Genomic DNA, 18,131 nt, shown 5'->3' with positions numbered 1-18,131 from the left:
GAAGAGTAGGGGAGGTGAGGGATGGTTAGAACAAAAGGAATGTTGCTGATAGCGCAAGACCAAATGAGTTACTGTGGCAGCTGCTTATTTGTCTGTGTTATGTGTTATCAATATTAAAGATGTGGGACATAAAGAGAACAACTTTCTATCTGTCTCTATCAGAACTGCCGTTTCTGTCTTTCACCCATCTGTGGTTTTGGCTCAGTTTTTCTCCCTGCATTAAGAATAGTCTGGACATGCCTAAGGACACCTGCTGTAGCAGCACATCATGCAGGCAACGAAACCTAATCTGATTCTAACTGCCACATTGATATATTTGGTCCCAGTCGACCAGAGATATTCTCTCTGTTTGACCCATTCCTCCTCAACCTTTTCTGCTACTAAGAACTAACTTGTTTTCTGTCTGTCCAGTCCTGATGAAAGGTCTCGGATTTCAAACATTCAATAAGATTCCCTCTCCACATTAGCTCTCGGACCAAGTATTTCCAGCATCTTCTACATTTTTTGTTGGATTTCCAGCATCTGAAGTTGTTAATGTTTATTTTCTGTCTCATTATAACCTAAAGTAGTCCTAGACTGATCCAGGTTCTCTCACCACAGCCTGAATTAATTTCCCTGGCTAGGTTTCGTCTTGCCATTGCCTGGGTTGGAGGTCTCACTGTGGCCTGGGATGGTCTCGATATGACTTGGGAAACTTTCACCATTAGTCTCACTGTGACCTCCATTAGTCTGTAACTGTGACTTGTGTTAATCTCACCCTTATGTCAGTCTCACCCTGACTTGTGTTAGTTGGTCTCACCAAAACGTGTTCGTCTCAGTACGACCTGTCTTAGTCTCACCGCGATCAGGGTGAATTTCACTGTGACCTGCTCGACATACTACTAGCATAGCCTGGGTTGCTTGGAGTGTGGTCTAAGTTAGCCTGAGACCTCCAGTACCTCTCAGGTTCCTCTCAGATTCAAAGCACGGCCCAAGTCACTGTTAGAAAGCTCTGTACTGCACAGCAACAATTCAAAAATGAACTACAGTTAACAAAACCGAAAAGTTTGACACTTTAGGAGTTCAGAACAGCTAAGATGAATAGTCATAGAGCCTCCAGTGTTGAATAGGTCCAATTATAGAATCTTAGATTGACCAAAGAGACACAGGGAGAGAAATGCAGAAATCAGCAGAGCAAGCTTTCCTTTTGCTAGGCAACCAGGGAAACGCAGACTGAGAGGCAAGGCCAGAAAAATGAATGGTTTCTTTTACCAAAAAAAGGGTCTTAAGCAATCAGCTTCAATCCTGGACAGATTTCACACAGCAAGAAATTCAGGCAAAAACATGCAAGGGAACAGAAGGACCATTGTGAAAGCAGGATTGGGCCAGTTCCTTATGCTGATACTTTAGGTTATGTGTAACACGAAATGATCCTGCTTAGCTCTAACCCTCTCTATCCACTCAGTCACTGAGCCAGAGTCTGCCGAAATCCTGACCTGTGTTGTGTTGCCATGTGACTGCTGTTGCTCTCCAGCGAGAGGGCGGACTGTTGGTACTTGCACAAAGTGACCTCTTTTCATTCAATTCACGTACGATAGCAACTGGATTTGAATTTAAGTAATCACAGTCCTCCTCAGACCAAGTACACTGGCGTGCCCTGGGATCCATCTCATTAACGGTTCACATGAAATAAAAAATCAGACTCCGAAGTCTCAGTCAGATATGGAACTATAAAGGTATTGATCTGGGAATGGATTATTGCAGCCTGTGGGTACAAAGGGCGCTAGATAATACACCTATAATCTAGGGAAACTGCATGTAGTTGTGATTCAGTGTGTTCCACCATTTAATGATAGGGCCACAAGGGGTAAAGCAGAGTTAGCAAATTGGCACAATATAAAGATTAACGTGATCTGTGTGCTTTAACAGATCATTGCGGGGGATAGATTTGTATACAACAGGCTAAAGCATCACGGTGTATTCTCAGTGACCAATCCAGCCCCAGGTGAACTCCAGCTAGTTGTGAAGGAAGGCTTCTGCAGCCTCCTCTACAGAGTCTTAGCACACTTCTAACCTCAACACTTTTAGAAAGCTTGTCACTACTTTGTGCCGAATGACATTCGGGGTTTTCGTTTGTAACCTACCTGAGACACAACTGTGAACTCTCTTTGTGCACATCCATGGATTGTTTTATTCAGAGGAACTTGAAAATTTAATTGTGCACAACTGATTGGAACTATGCATCTCCAGTGTACCAAACTGCAGTAATCTTGGCTACCACATTTTGCATGATCAGAATAGGAGAACAGCACTTTAGAATGGAGATGAGGAGGAATTTCTTTAGCCTGAGGATAGTGAATCTGTGGGGTTCATGAGACCAAGTTATTTACTATATTTAAAGTGGAGGTTGATAGGTTCTTGATTAGTAAGAGCAGGAAAATGAGGTTAAGAGGGATATTAAATTTGCTATGATGGAATGGCAGAGCAACCCCGATAGACCAAATGGTCTAATTCTGCTCCTGTATCGTGTTTTGAACTCTTGAGGGTGGGTGGGCCTCACAGACAGTCGGGTGCTACATCAGGAAAAATAAACTCAGCACAAACCAGCCAAACCTGTCAGAATGGGCAACCTGCCTGCTGGGAGAATAGAGCTGGCTGAGGAGTTGTACTTCCAAAATAAACACTGCTGCTTCAGTACCGCTATCCCGAGTGTCTCAATAAACCTTCCCTTCACAGGAATTCAGCTGCTCCTTAACAGTGCAACTCACAAAAACAGCTGGACAAGCTCGGCTGGTCAGGCAGCAAAGGCACACATTGACTAGGTAATCACAGTCTTTTTCCCAGAGCAGGGGAGTTGAGTACTAGAGGGCAGAGGCTTATGATGAGAAGGGAAAAAATCAAAGGGGTATCTTTTCATACAGAGAGTAATGAATATTTGAAATGTGCTGCCTGAGGAAGCAGATACTTAACAGGCACACCCTTGACAGGCCATGCACAAAGTTTAGGGAACATTGGTGCGAATCTTCTTGTATTGTATCTCCACTTTCAGACCTGATTATCTTTCATCATTTTTATGGAGCTGGGTATAGCTGGTATTTATTGCCCACCTTAATTGTCCTTGAGAGGCATCTTAGTGAACCAACTTCCTGAGTTGCTGCATACCTCAAGGAAAAGCTGCTCCCTTGAATACTGTTGGGTACTGCATTCCTGAATTTATAAGGTGACAATTAAGGAATGACGATATAATAGAGATGAGTCACTGAGAATATACTGTGATGCTCTAGCCTGCGTGAAATTGAAATGAATTGAATTGACTTTATTTCTTACATCCTTCACATACATGAGGAGTAAAAATCTTTATGTTACATCTCCGTCCAAATGTGCCATGTGCAATCATAGTAATTTATAATAATTTTAATAAATAGAACTGTCAATGTAACATAGAAATACACTCAGATCAGTGTGAGTTAATCAGTCTGATGGCCTGGTGGAAGAAACTGTCCCGGAGCCTGCTGGTCCTGGCTTTTATGCTGCAGTACCGTTTCCCAGATGGTAGCAACTGGAATAGATTGTGGTTGGGGTGACACGGGTCCTGAATGATCCTACGGGCCCTTTTTACACATCTGTCTTTGTAAATGTCTTGAATCATGGGAAGTTCACAACTACAGAAGCGCTGGGCTGTCTGCACCACTCTCTGCACAGTCCTGCAATTAAGGGAGGTACAGTTCCCATACCAGGCAGTGATGCAGCCAGTCAGGATGCTCTCAATTGTGGCCCTGTAGAAAGTTCTTAGGATTTGGGGCCCATACCAAACTTCCTCAACTATCTGAGGTGAAAGAGGTGCTGTTGTGCCTTTTTCACCACGCAGCTGGTGTGTACAGACCATGTGAGGTCCTCGGTGATGTGGATGCCGAGGAACTGAAAGCTGTTTACCTTTTCAATCCCAGACCCAATTATGTCAATAGGGGTTAGCCCGACTCCATTCCTCCTGTAATCCACAACCAGCTCCTTGTGAGTTGTGAGTTGAAGCTTCAGCAGTCTAACAACCAATTTTTACCATTATAATCAAATGAAGGGTGTGTACCCGGCAGCAGCAGGGATGGGCTAGGTGGGGGACTTCAATCTCCATCACCAAGTGTAGCTTGATAGCATCACCACTGAGCAAGTACCAAGTTGGCTCAGTCCTGAATGATCTAGCTCACAGTGGCAGTCAGTGAGTTGGGTAAGCTTACAGTAGTTGACAATTTACCAACAATCCTTCAAACAGCCTGAAACCTACATTCAAAGTAAATAGATAAAGGTTCAGTTTTCTCAATATGTCAGAATGGAGGAGGAGAAGATGGCGGCGCAACACAGCTTGCAGCAGCCACTTCGGTGAATGATATCTGTTATTTGTCAAGTAGGGTGCCATGCGCAACCCTGATTTGATGGTGACAGATGTGAGAGCACGCAGGAACATGTGGTGAAACTTCTGAAATGCCTGTTTCACTGCTGCTGCTACTGTGTGGACCAGAATCTCCGGAGGGGAAGGCCTCAAGTCCTCGGCTTTGCTTGCTGCTCGGCAGCCGGGGCGGGGTCGAAGCGCTGGGCAGAGATGGTGCTCGGTGCTCGGTGTCAGAGGGCTGGTCGGAGGCTCAAAGTTTTCAGATGGATTCAGAGTTGGCTACGGTCGGGTGCTTCCAATGCATTGGCAAGCTTGTGGCGCTTGCAGGTTCATGGCAGGGAGAGTTTCTCCCTTCTACCATCTGCGTGAGATGTTGGGGCTATCGGGACTTGAGACTTTTTTTACCGCGCCCATGGTCTGCTCTTTATCAAATTACAGTATTGGTTTGCACTGTTGTAACTATATGTTATAATTATGTGGTTTTGTCAGTTTTAGTCTTGGTTTGTCCTGTGTTTCTGTGATATCTTTCTGGAGGAACATTGTATCATTTTTTAATGCATGCTTTTCTAAATGACAATAAACGAGGACTGAGTGTCCTCATAATCTAATCTAATCTAATGATATAGCCTCAGATTAATCATGGTTTAATGCCAGGTGAAGGTTGGTGTTTGGAACATTCTTGAAAGAGACCTGCTGCATGCAGGACGCTGTGCATACATCCCGCAGGTGACAAAGTGATTCCCCATCTTTCAACTTTAACTTGGGATCATTCTGCAGGTTTCTTACTTGACTGCATACAAACACAACAGGCATCCTGCTTGCTGATTGCATCTCTTCCACCTTGGATGACACTCTCTCGAAAGAGGCCACTGGATTTATTGACTGACTGCACTTCAAGGCACCCCAGTCCAGCCTGAAGTGGGAACTAAAAACCCATTCTCTTAATATGGAAACACAGGAGGATGTTTCTGCAGGTGTATATGAGATACCAGGACAGCCTCATGATCTCTTCATCCTATGGCTTTTCACCCTCAGTTCTCCCTTCGATTCTTAGAGTGAGCTACCAGGAACTAAGACTACCTGCCAAGTAATTGTCTTGCCCAGCATGGTTATGAGCGAAGCAGAAGGCTATTACAATCAAAGCTGTCTTTTTACCTAAAATGTTATTAAAAACAAGGACATTTCAATGGTAAGAATACATTTTATGTGCCCTGTCAGCATTGAGAAGGGCCTCAACATGTGCCTGCCAGTGTCAGGAAGAGTGGTGTACATTATGTTCCATAATAATAGCTAAGCAGTAAGGATAAGATAAGAAGCAAGAGAAAGAAAAGGACAGAAAATATGTTTGAAGGCACATTACTGCACAGAAGTGCACTAATTGTTGTGAGGTTCAGTGCATCTGTACTGGCAGATAACAAGATGCAAAGCCCCCAGTCCACCGAAATGAAGTCATCTTACCACTATGCATACAGATTCTCCCTATTGGACTACAGTGGGCCAACACTAGCCCCTGAAATTACACAGATATCTGTTTTATTCATTTTATATTCATTCAATGCACATTGAGATCTCTGATGAGGTCATGCACCACCAATCTTCAGGACTTGACACTCAGGGACCTCTGCTAATACTATTTTGTGACTGCATGTACCATGAGGAACGTTGTTTTGTTGTACGAATGTGTGTGGTTGAATGACAAATAAACTTGAACTTGATCATTTGTTGTCCATCCTTATTGCTGTAGGTATGAGTGACTTAGGATCCTAGGGTAATATAGTGCAGAAGCAAGCCCTATGGACTAACTTGTGCTTACTAACCAAGTCAGTCGGGCAACACTTGCCAAACCATTTCAGAAACAGCAACATTGGAGGTGTAGGGAACACCTACAGGGATGGCAGATTTCCTTGCCTGTGGATACTAATGGACCTGATGTGTTTTCACTGCTGATTTCACAGCCACTGCTACTGATTACTGCTTTCCAATTCATCTGACTGCCATGGGGTCACTGGATGAACCAACAGAGACATTCCCTTAATGTCGTATTATAAAGGACACAGTCACCATTTTGTTTAAACTAAATTGACAGCATAATAGGTTATAACACTGACGCCCCAGGGTCAACTGGAAGTTCTTCATTTCATTACTGTTACAGCTGCCCTATAAAAGGGATCTGGATATCAGAATCAGGTTTAGTATCACTGGCACGCGTTGTGAAATTTGTTGTTGTATGGTATTGCAGTACATTGCAATACATAAGAATAAAAATCAATTACAATTTATATATATATAAAAAAAGAAAAACTATAAAATCTTCTCAGGCTTCCAGCCGGGTACAGTTATTGATTTTAACTGATGTTTCAATGACAAACTCTACCATCTTCATCAAGAATGGTGCTCAGTCTAGTCTGGTGGTACATATACCTTTGCATTCCGTCCCTTCTGATTGGTTAGTCCTCATCCACTCAGGTTCCCGCTGTCCCACCTTGTTTACAATTGAACTCCAATTCTTACTTAGAGTGAGACCTTAGACTTTGTTAATATTCTTTTCTTCTTGCTTTATTTCAATGGCTTCCTTCACTAGGCAGTCCCAAAAGCCACTCGTAAACACAAAATAATCTGCAGATGCTGGGGTCAAAGCAACACTCACAACACGTTGGGGGAACTCAGCAGGTCGGGCAGCATCCGTGGAAACAATCAGTCGACGTTTCGGGCCGAGACCCTTCATCAGGACTGTAGGGAGAAGGGGCAGAGGCCCTATAAAGAAGATGGGGGAAGGTGGGAAGGAGAAGGCTGGTAGGTTCCAGGTGAAAAACCAGTAAGGGGAAAGATAAAGGGGTGGGGGAAGGGAGGGAGGGAGGTGATAGGCGGTGAAGAAAGAATAGGGGAAAACACAATGGGTAGTAGAAGGAGGCGGAACCAAGAGGGAGGTGGTAGGCAGCTGGGGGAGGGGGCGGAGTGACATAGGGCTAGGGGAAGGGTGGGGGAGGGAATTACCGGAAGTTGGAGAATTCTATGTTCATACCAGGGGTCCTCAGTAGGGGAAGGGGAATCCTTGCCAAAGAAGTAGGCTCGGAGACGTAGGCGACGGAAGAAGAGTTGTAGGCGACAGAAGAAGACGGAAGAAGGTATGAACATAGAATTCTCCAACTTCCAGTAATTCCCTCCCGCTTGAGGTTGTCATCAAAATATCAGTTAAAATCAATACCTGTGTCTGGCTGGAAGCCCTAGAAGAATTTATTCATCATTTACACTGGGAAAGCACCAGATCCTTTTTTCAAGAAAAATTATATGAAATAAGTATTACCAAATGAGAGGGGGAAAAACAGTGAGTTCATGGGTTCACTGTGCATTCAGAAATCTGAAGGCAGGGGGAAGAAGCTGTCCTGGAACATTGAGAGTGTGTCTTCAGGTTCTTGTACATCCTCTTTGACGGTAGCAATGAGGCATGTCCTGGGTGATATGGGTCCTTAATGTTGGATGCTGCCTTTTTGAGGCATTGTGTTTTGAAGATGTCCTTGATGCTGGTGAGGATAGTGCTCATGATGAAGCTGGCTGAGTTCTCTCCATACCGAACGGTGATGCAACCAGTCAGAATGCTCTCCATAGCACCTCTGTAGAAATTAATGTGTGTCATCGATGACATACCAAATCTCCTCAGACTCCTAATAAAATACTGTACAACCACTGTCATGCCTTCTTTGTAACTGCATCAGAATTTTGGGCCCAGGATAGATCTTCAGAGATGTTGACACCCCAGGAACTTGAAATTGCTCACCCTTTGCACTGCTGATCGCTCGATGAGGACTGGTGTGCGTTCCCTTGATTTCCCCTTGGTGAAGTCCACAATCAGTTCCTTGGTCTTACTGGTGTTGAGTGCAAGGCTGCTATTGCAACACCACTCGATCAGCTGATCAAAGTGTATCAAGCGCGAGCATCCCAGGAATTCCACTCCTGTTTCTTGTTAACACAGCTGCAAAGCACATTGTGTCCCAGAATGAGAAGACTGCTTTCACTCCAAGGAACCGTGGCCAATTCCTCCTGCCCCCGAGGTTAATTCACAGCAGACAGCAGTAAGAGAATGTGCCACATTGCAGGTTGGAATGGTTTTCCAGGTCACTTTAAACCAGGTGACACAAGAGAGCTATATACTGTGACCATCCCCAAAGGTGCAACTTACAAGATAGTGCTAATCCTACGGAAACAGCACTTGCTGGGATCAGTGAAATCCTGTGTCTGTGAGAGAAATTTTTCTCACTGGAAGAAATAGATGTTTCATTTTTGAGAAATAGTCAACATATCAAATTAAACCTGAAGATTTTTGTGTGATGAAAAGAAACAGAACCTTAAGTGCCTACTCAACAACTACAGATGGTCCATATAGAAATATTTAAATGATTTTCAAATTTCAGATGAATAATCTTCCAAATATCCTGCGCTGTGGAAGTGTGGGCTCCAGAAGTTGACACCGTCAAGTTCAGTCTGCAATCCACTCTGCCTTGTAGTGAACAATCTGCTGATGCCCAAGCCTAACTTTTCTTATGGGTAGGTTACAACTACACTCGGTTGCTCCTTTATTAGTTACCTCCTGTACCTAATAAAGTGGCCACTGAGTATGTTCATGGTCTTCTGCTGCTCTAGCCCATCCACTTCAAGGTTTGACATGTTGCATGTTCAGAGATGCTCTTTTGCACACCACTGTTGTATCACGTGGTAATTTGAGTTACTTTTGCTTTCTTGTTGGCTTGAACCAATCTGGCTTTTCTACTCTGACCTCTCTCATTAAGGTGTTTTCACCCACAGTACTGCTACTCACTGGATTTTTTTGTTTCTTGCACCATTCTCCATAAATTCTAGACAGTTTATGTGAAAATCCCAGGAGATTAGGAGTTTCTGAGATACTCAAACCACACTAACTGGCATCAACGATCATTCCAAAGTCAAAATCACTTAGATCATATTTCTTCCTATTCTGATGTTTGGTCTGAACAAGAACCTCTTGACCATGTTTGTATGCTTTTATGCATTAAGTTGCTGCCACATGATTGGTTGATTAGATATTTGCATTAACGAGCAGGTGTACAAGTATACCTAATAAAATGGCCATTTAATGTACATTGGAATACCTTCACTCAGAGTTTTGGGATTTAATTCGGAGAAGTATACATGAAGAGTTATATTTTACAACATATTTGTGGTATTGAGGAGATCATTGTACCACTGTATTAATGCATACCTTGAGTGGATACCAATAGCAAAAATTCAAACAAAATGTTTTTGATGCGGAGCTTACCTGCAACAGAAATGATGAAGGATGCATCCATTGCATCTATGTCCAAGGTTTTGGCCCTGGCCGACAGGTGAAAGTACGGAATGAAGTATGCTAACTGACTGAACATCACTGAGAAGGTGTATATACAAAAGAAAGGATCTTTTAATAGTGAGAAGTCGAGAAGCTTCTCCTTTGGAGGGAGGCTTTGCATTCCCTTGTCCTTGCTTGAACAATCAACACTCTCACTGTGAGTTTTTTTGAAAGTTACTTTATCCAAAAAGGCTTTGCTGTCATGTGTGATGGTGGTCTCTGTCTCCACTCGCAATGGATTGATGCTTAGGCTGTCGTCAGTCAAGATACAGGTATCATGGCTCTTAGAATCACCAAGGTGACCAATTGCCAAGTGACTCAGTGTGGGGTTGGCAGAGATTAAACAGCCTTCTGAATGTTTCTCAAAGATACCTTGTTTAGTTGTTCCATTCTGAAAAAGACTGTTCTGAGCATTTATGAGTGTTTTCATGTTAGAAGTTGATTCTGACGTCTTGGGCTGGTTTTCCTGGAGATAAATTGGCCTCAATAACATGCTAGTAGCAATAAGGTTCAGCATTATACCTCCCAAAATAAGCAATGCACCTGTAGAGACAAAAGAAATCAGACATTAACCTTTTATTCACTCATTGAAGATATCTGCTGAGTTTCTTCTGCTTTTATGACGTAATTTCAAACAGGTCTGGTCATGTTTGTGTGGTGTCCACAGGTGTGCCACTATTGATAGACGATCCCAGAGGTTTATTCAAATTTACAGAAGAGTCCATGCAAACCTGTAAAAGTTTAGCAGCTGCCTTTCAGGTTTGTCAATATTTTGCAAAAGTTTCACAGGAGTGTAAGTACTTCCAGAAAGTCACTCCAGGTGTCAATATATAGGAAAATGTATTAGGATTTAGTGACCACTTGTATTTTAATATGGGCTCACTTTCAAAGACTCTATAACTTGTATTCTCAGTATTACTTATTTATATATTTTAAAAAATTGCCCATTTTGTTTTCTTTATACATATTGGTTGTTTGTCTTTGTACGTCGTTTTTAATTGAATCCATTATATTCTGTGTTCTACTGTAAATGTCTGCAAGAAAATAAATCTCACGGTAGTATATGGTGACAAATACCTACTCTGATAATAAAATTACTTTGAACTTTGTACTATTGGAGAGTTTCTTAAGTGTGATGATATTTAGAGAAAATCCTACAGACATGTTACTCTTACATATTTGTTAACATTTAGAGTTATGGCAGACACACTAGTTGACAGAGAATCTCCACATATTACTGTTTCCAGAGAATTTTCAGAGATATATTAATATTTGTAAATTTACCACAGTAGGACTTATATTTAGGAATAGTCCCATAGTTGTGATATAGGATCTCAATATTTAGAAAAAGTCCTACAGGTGGGAGTTCATATTTACAGAAACTCGAAGATTTATGTTCGGTTGCATCAGTGAATCATTGATGACTCTATCCAAGTTAAGGCAATAATGAGTATAATCTGCATTAATTTCCCCACATTCATAAACACCGGATACCAATCATTACAATAGATATTCCCTAGGGTTTCAGCCATCTGTCTACAAAAGTTTTAGAGAAAAATAAAAAAAATATAAATGAAAACTCCCAGTGACACTGGCTGAATTCTCTTCCTTTCATCTGGCTGAGTGAATATAGAAACCCTTTGTTAAACAGGAATGGCATCTGGCTCTGTGTGTTTATCAAGATTGCCTTGGACAACTGTTGCAGCTTAACCAACATTTGTACCCACTCACTGACAAGCTTATCTTGAGCACTTGCAGTCACACCTGGAATCAGTTTCTCCTTTGGACTGTTATGGGAAAATCAGGTAGAAGGCTGAAGTTTAAAATGAAGACAGAGACCTTAGACCAGGGGTTCCCAACCTTTTTTATGTTATGGAGCCTTACCATAGACCCCAGGATGGTAAACCCTGCTGTAGACCTTCCAGAGATGTAAAACGTCATGAAGGGCATCTTTTTCCCAGGGAAAGTGAATCAATAACTAGAAGGCTTAAGTTTAAATTAAGAGAGGAAAGGACTAAAGGAGTCAACTTCTTTGTGCAGAAGGCGATGCATATATGAAATGAGCTACCAGAAGTAGTTGTTGATGCAGGTACAACAACAATATTTAAAAGACTCTTGGACAGGTCTATGTATAGGAAAGGGTTAGAGGGATATGGACCAAACACAGGAAAAATGGCCGAAGTTAAAAAGGATTCTTGTGGAAGTCATGGCAGTGTAGTGGTTAGTGCAACCCGGGTCATTCCAGGGTTTGGAGTTCAATTCTGGCGCTGTCAGAAAGGAGTTTGCAAGTTCTCCCCATGATAATATGGGTTTTCTCCAGGTGCTCCATTTTCCCTCACAGTGCAAAGATGTGCCAATTAGTTGGTCAATTGGTCATTGTAAATTGTTCTGTGATTCGGTTGATTGCTGGGTAGTGCAGCTCATTGAGAGGGAAGGACCTATTCTGCGTTGTATGTCTATATAAGATTGGTGTAGAAGGGCCTGTTTCTGTTCCTTGACCATCAGGTCAGCCATGATATTATTAAATGGGAGAGCTGATCTGAGGCGTTGTGGCCCATCTTCCTATTTCTTAGTTGCAAATTTTCTTTGATAAATGCTACTTCTTAAAATTTATGATAAAAAGTGATCTGTACTGGTTAAAAGAATTAAAGCACACATTACTTACCTTGCCAATCATATTCTACGAGCAATAACTGCGTGAAAGGGGCGAGGGCAAATGTCAGGCCCATTCCTGACCTTGCAATGGCGTAGGCAGTAGCAAGTCTTTTTTTGAAGTATTTTGCCTGCATGACACTTGCTGCTTGATAGAGAAAAGCAAAGCCAATTCCTGCAACAAACATTCACACTTTATTGTTTTCTTTTAAACATTTTGTCTCTCTGGTCTGCCACATAACAACTGACACAGGATGTAGGCAACTGTCCATTCTTTCCAATCAGATTATTCCCTCCTTTCTCTTGCTTGACTTAACATAAACTTGACAGGGCAATCTCTTAAAATGCAATTATGAGCTAGATTTGCAAGTGAGCAAACTACAGGAGTGTTAACCTCTCAGGTGTAGGTGGAGTTATAGAAGTGTAACCTGTACAGCCACATTCACTCCCGTCAATGAAGGTTTTGGAAAGAATACTACTGAATATGTTGCAAATAGCAAATTACCTTCATCACAAGGAATGCCATTGTTGCTCCTTGCATATCTCATGTGATTACAAGTTCAACAGTTATCTTTGTTGCACCTTGACTCTTTTCATTTCTTTCAAGTACAAAGTATTGGTGAGAGGCATCAAATGGGTTCTAGCTATGCTGGGATTTTCATGGACAATTGGAAATATTGTTTACTCCACTTTGTCAAAACCAAATAATTGCAGATGAAGATAAAGACTGAAAACGCTGGAAATAGTCAACGGGCCAGGAGTATTTATGAAGAGAGATGTTTCCTGATTGGTTGAGTAACTCCCACAGTTAGTGTTCACAAAACACTAACTCGAAAGGAATAAGCAGCTGATGATTCAGGTTGAGACCCTTCATCAGGATCATCAGCCTTAATATTCCACAGATTATTGTCTGCTACCTCCAATTTATCCTATGTATCACAGCACCCTCCCTTTTCAGAGTTCCAAAGTAATCAATCACTCTATAATCCCTAATTAAGTCAATCATGCCTTTCCCTCCCTAAACACCTTCCCATACAAATCCACAAGATACAACACTTTCATCTTCAGCATCAACTTTCTTAACATCCAGGACCCTAAACACTTCTTCCACATATAAGAGTGATGTACATATTTAGTTTTATTGAGGTACAGTGCAGAACAGACCATTCCAGCCCCTCAAGCTCTGCTGCCCAGCAATCTGCTGATTTAATCAGGGACTCATCACGGGACAGTTTACAATGACCAATTAATCTACCAACTGGTACATCTTTGGACTGTGGGAGGAAATCCATGTGGTCATGGGGAGAACATACGACCTCCTTACAGACAGCAGCGGGAATTGAAATTGGGTTGCTAACCACTATGCTATCATGCCACCCCTTATCCGTTCTATTCTGGTAAATGCTCTTATGCTCACAATGCAGTCTAATATACTGGGATTTCATGTCAGTCTACAACTGAGTCTTGTTTCCTGATAATCATCACTTCCTGTTATGGCCTTTGTACATTGTTCCAATAAGGCTTAAAGCTGACCAGCAATACCCCTTTTTCTGATTAGATACATTCAGGCCAGGCTCAATTCTGAGTTTAACAATCAAAGATAGCTTTGGTTATTTCCTCTACAGTGATCTTATATCCCATTGTCACTCTTTTGTCTCGCACCACCATCCCTCCTGTCAAACACCGTACTTCTGAGACTTGATCTTGTATGTTGCCTTCCCCCATCTTGCACGAAACAAAGATACCATCTCTTATCTCTTCTAGTCTGATCAAAGGTCTTCAAACTAAAATGCCAACTCTATTTCTCCTTCCACCTAATAGGGTCTTTTAAGAGACTCTTGGTACATGGAGCTTAGAAAAATAGAGGGCGATGCAGTAGGGAAATTCTAGGCAGTCGCTAGAGTAGGTTACATGGCTGACACAACATTGTGGGCAGAAGGGCCTGTAATGTGCTGTAGATTTCTATGTTTCTAATGTGCTGCTTATGTTCAACATTTTCTGAATTTTATTTATACATACTTCAGCTTAAGAACTATTAGCAATTCCATATCTTCCATTGGGACCTTACCTTATATCATTTATTATTTTAAGATGCCCTGGTCATTAATTCCACTGAGATACTCACCTCTGCTCACTTCTGCTCAGCTTGTACCACTGGTATAGACCCGTCTGCCCACAACTGTTACCACAGTCTCATGAAATAAAGCATTCTAACCTGTAGCTGTCACTCTTCACTTCACCTTTATAAAGTGGCTGAAGGCCAAGGATGACATTTCACAAAGCTTTTCCTAATTGTGCCATTTCGGGTTTAACAATGTTTAGTAATTTTTCTGGAAAGTGCTTAAATCTCATAGATTGACAGATGAGGAACCGAAACATCTAAGTTACTTTTATGAATGTATTCACTAATCTAAATGTTATTGTAGGAAGTTGTGGAATAGCTACACCATCAATGTTGATTTAATGTACTGAGAGACTACAGATCTGTAATCTGAAATTACAAGCAATCTACTGGAGGAACTCAACTGCTGAAACTGGGACAGGTAGAGGTGGTAAGGAGAGAGGAATTGTTGACATTCCAGGTTGAAACCCTGCATCAGGACGAAGGGTGAAGAGAGAGGGAGGCAGTGGGAAATAGGCCAGTAGACAATTGGCTGACTGAGGAAGGGTGAAGGATGATGGGCAGATTGATCCAGATAGGGGATGAGGGATAGGTGGAAATGGAGGACAAGGGCAGGTGAATGGTAGATGGAAGAAGACAACAAAAGATGCAGATAGACACAGATGGGGTGGGGTATGTGGTAGGGAGGTGGGACGAGAGGGGAGTATGGGGTCAACTGGGAGAATGATGAAGAGGAACATACAGGCTACTAGTGCAGAAAGCTGATAACTAAGAAAGGTGATGGGACAATATGTTAATATGGCCTATCGATTATAATCAGTGTTTTTAACACCTCCCTCCAAAAGTTGTCAAAAAGACACTCTTTGGCTACAGAGAAGCCCTTGGACATTTCCAACAACCATTCGTAAAGATGGTTGAGATCACCATATTGAAACAGATTCTGACAAAATTAACACTTCTTACCAACGACACCGCCAAGAGACACATAAAGGAAGACCACATGGGTAGCCAGCATGCTAATGAGAAATCCCATGCTCACTAGTACAGCGCCCAGAATCGAAGTCCACTGATCCCCCAGCTTTCCACAAGCAACCGAAGCAATTGGACCTGCACAGAGAAGATCAGGTTAAACATTTTAAATTCTTCTCTCTTTTATTTTGAAATGTACTTTTCCTCCACTTAGGAGAGTTAGATTAGATTAGCTTTATTTGCCACGCATACATCGAAACACACAGTGAAATGCGCCATTTGCGTCAGCGACCAACACAGTCCGAGGATCTGCTCCGAGCATTCTGCAAGTGTCGCCATGCTTCTGGCGCCAGCATAGCGTGCCCACAACTTACCAACCTTAACCGTAACCCATACATCTTTGGAGTGTGGGAGGAAACCGGAGCACCCGGAGGAAACCCGCACCGTCACAGGGATAACGTACAAACTCCTTACAGACAGAGGCAGGAGTTAAACCCTGCTTGCTGACCCCTGACACTGTAAAGCACTTCTCTAACCACTATGCTATCAGTCCATCATTCTGTGGTCTGATGAGTCATACCGCATCTGGCAGTGCTCCACATCTATCAACAGAAACTACAGGTAATGACAAAGGGAATGGATGAAAGGTGAAAGTAACTATCTTTCCCCTTGTAATTCTCATTGTCCCCATATCCAGAAGGTGGAGTTTTTCATTTGGGTGTGTTGGGTGGGAGGAAGGAGGTTGGAGGAAGGGGTAAAACTGAAGATTTTACTCCAGAAAATGGTATAGAAAACATGAAGGTGGATTTGGTGAAAGCTCTTCAGAGTGCAGAGAGAGAAAGATAGAAGATTCTTGTCTATTTTCATAAATGGACATACAGCACGTTGATTGGTTTAAAAAGCACAAGAGGGCACAGTTTGAAGGTGCTTGGAAGTAGCTACGGAGGAGATGTCAGGGGTAAGTTTTTTACGCAGAGCGTGGTGAGTGCGTGGAATAGGTTGCCAGCAACGGTGGTGGAGGCGGATATGATAAGGTCAGTAAGAGACTTTTGGATAGGTACATGGAGCTTAGAACCCTAGGTAATTTCTAAACTAAGTACATGTTCGGCACAGCATTGTGGGTTGAATGACCTGTATTGTGGTTTTCTATGTTTCTATGACTCGACACACCCATCATTTCAACGGTCAGCCTATGAAGTTAAATCTCCACTTAGCAATTACTACTGAGTTGTAATATATTTGTTAGAACTGTGAGGAGGGAATTCCCAAGTGCAGGGAGAATGGGAATTGGGGAGAGTTTCAATGTGTAGAGAAAGTGACAAGAGAGTTTGACATCAATAATGGAGCAGTGGATGGGAAGAAAAAGAAGTCTGGTTTTACATGAACACGAAGGCATTCAAGGCCTGCTCTGGGAGAAGATTTGGAGAAATGAGAATAAAGGTCTAAAATCAAATTTCTGGAACAGTAACAGTGGAATATTGATGATACAGAACTTTATGCGGGTGAGGGCAAAGATGTTTAGATGGGTGAGGGATCAACTGGGTGAATTAAGGGAGTTAAGGATAGATGAAAGCCATGACTGTTGTAATAAAATCGAAATTGAGAATGACATTTTGTAGGAATAAACAGTATTCCAAGGTAATTTATCTTCAGAAAGTCTAATATGCTAATTAGTAATCTTTTGCTGTATTCATGATTTGAGTCACGAAGGACAACTTTGAGCGTGCCTCCTCAGTGTCTAAAGAGCAAAGAAGTTGTTGGAAAGATGGTGACAACTATCAAAGCAACTGAGCATTACAGGGCAGCATCTTTCCTGACCTTTCACCATGACCTCACTCAGAGAATGGAAATGAGAACAATAAATTGCCTACCAAGAGGTTTTGGGAAGAAGTTCACACAAGATGTTTTTCACACTAAAAAATGGCTTATTCACACCACGGTGACAGATGCCCAAGGTAGCGTCAATGCAATAATTGCAGGTCAAGGTGCAGCACTAGGACTGATTAATGTCCCCTTCCTGGCTCAGGGGCACCATCTTCTGATCACACTGGCGCTTTCCCATCACCCACATCAGCTGACCTGGCGTAGTTGATGAGAGTGTATCACGGTGTCTGAGTGACTATGCCGACGTTATGTTGTAAATGCAGAAAAAGAATTGGAACAAACCCAGTTTACAGAATTTGACTTTGGGGCAAAGTTTCAGGGTACAGAGAGAGAGAAAGAGTGAGTGATTGTGAGAAAGAGAGAGACTGTGTGAGACAGAATGGCAAAAATGAAGGAGTAGTGGAAGGAGAGAACAAGAAATCAGGCAGCAACAAATAAATCTGTGCTTTATATGCATTCTCATCCGCATCTCATAACCAGGGAGGGCATCAAAAACCATCCCCTGAATAGGGACTGAATTATTGTGAAGCTTCTCACAGTCAAGTAACCAGCCCCCCAACCCCCCTCAATTCACAATCAAAGTTTAAGAAAAAGGCACTTAAACTTGGTGTGAGAGGACTTTAACCTGTATCTTTGCATTGGCTCTTTCAGCATGCGAGGAAGAACCAAAGGAAACAAAAACACTTGAACAGGGGACAATTGTTAAAACTAAAACCATTTCCTTGTCGGCAGATTGCATTGGCTTGGGCACCACGACACTAACCCATTCTCCAATCAAACCT

General features: G+C 42.2%; 1 protein-coding gene across 6 annotated transcripts in view; it reads right to left on the bottom strand.

Moving 5' to 3' along the window:
- Positions 1 to 18,131, bottom strand: part of slc16a4 (solute carrier family 16 member 4) — a 100,577-nt gene that overhangs the window by 15,109 nt on the left and 67,337 nt on the right. For all 6 annotated transcript variants that reach the window (XM_063065472.1, XM_063065469.1, XM_063065470.1 and 3 more), the window contains 3 exons: positions 15,460 to 15,603; positions 12,388 to 12,549; positions 9,654 to 10,265 (listed from right to left, as the gene is read on the bottom strand). In XM_063065472.1, the coding sequence (XP_062921542.1) occupies positions 9,654 to 10,265; positions 12,388 to 12,549; positions 15,460 to 15,603 (918 nt within the window). The remainder of the gene's footprint in view (positions 1 to 9,653; positions 10,266 to 12,387; positions 12,550 to 15,459; positions 15,604 to 18,131) is intronic.

The sequence above is a fragment of the Mobula hypostoma genome, chromosome 13 (genome assembly GCF_963921235.1).
Source record: "Mobula hypostoma chromosome 13, sMobHyp1.1, whole genome shotgun sequence".
Lineage (NCBI taxonomy): Eukaryota > Metazoa > Chordata > Chondrichthyes > Myliobatiformes > Myliobatidae > Mobula > Mobula hypostoma.
The sequence above is the reverse complement of the archived record's forward strand: the minus strand, read 5'-3'. Positions and strand labels throughout refer to the sequence as shown.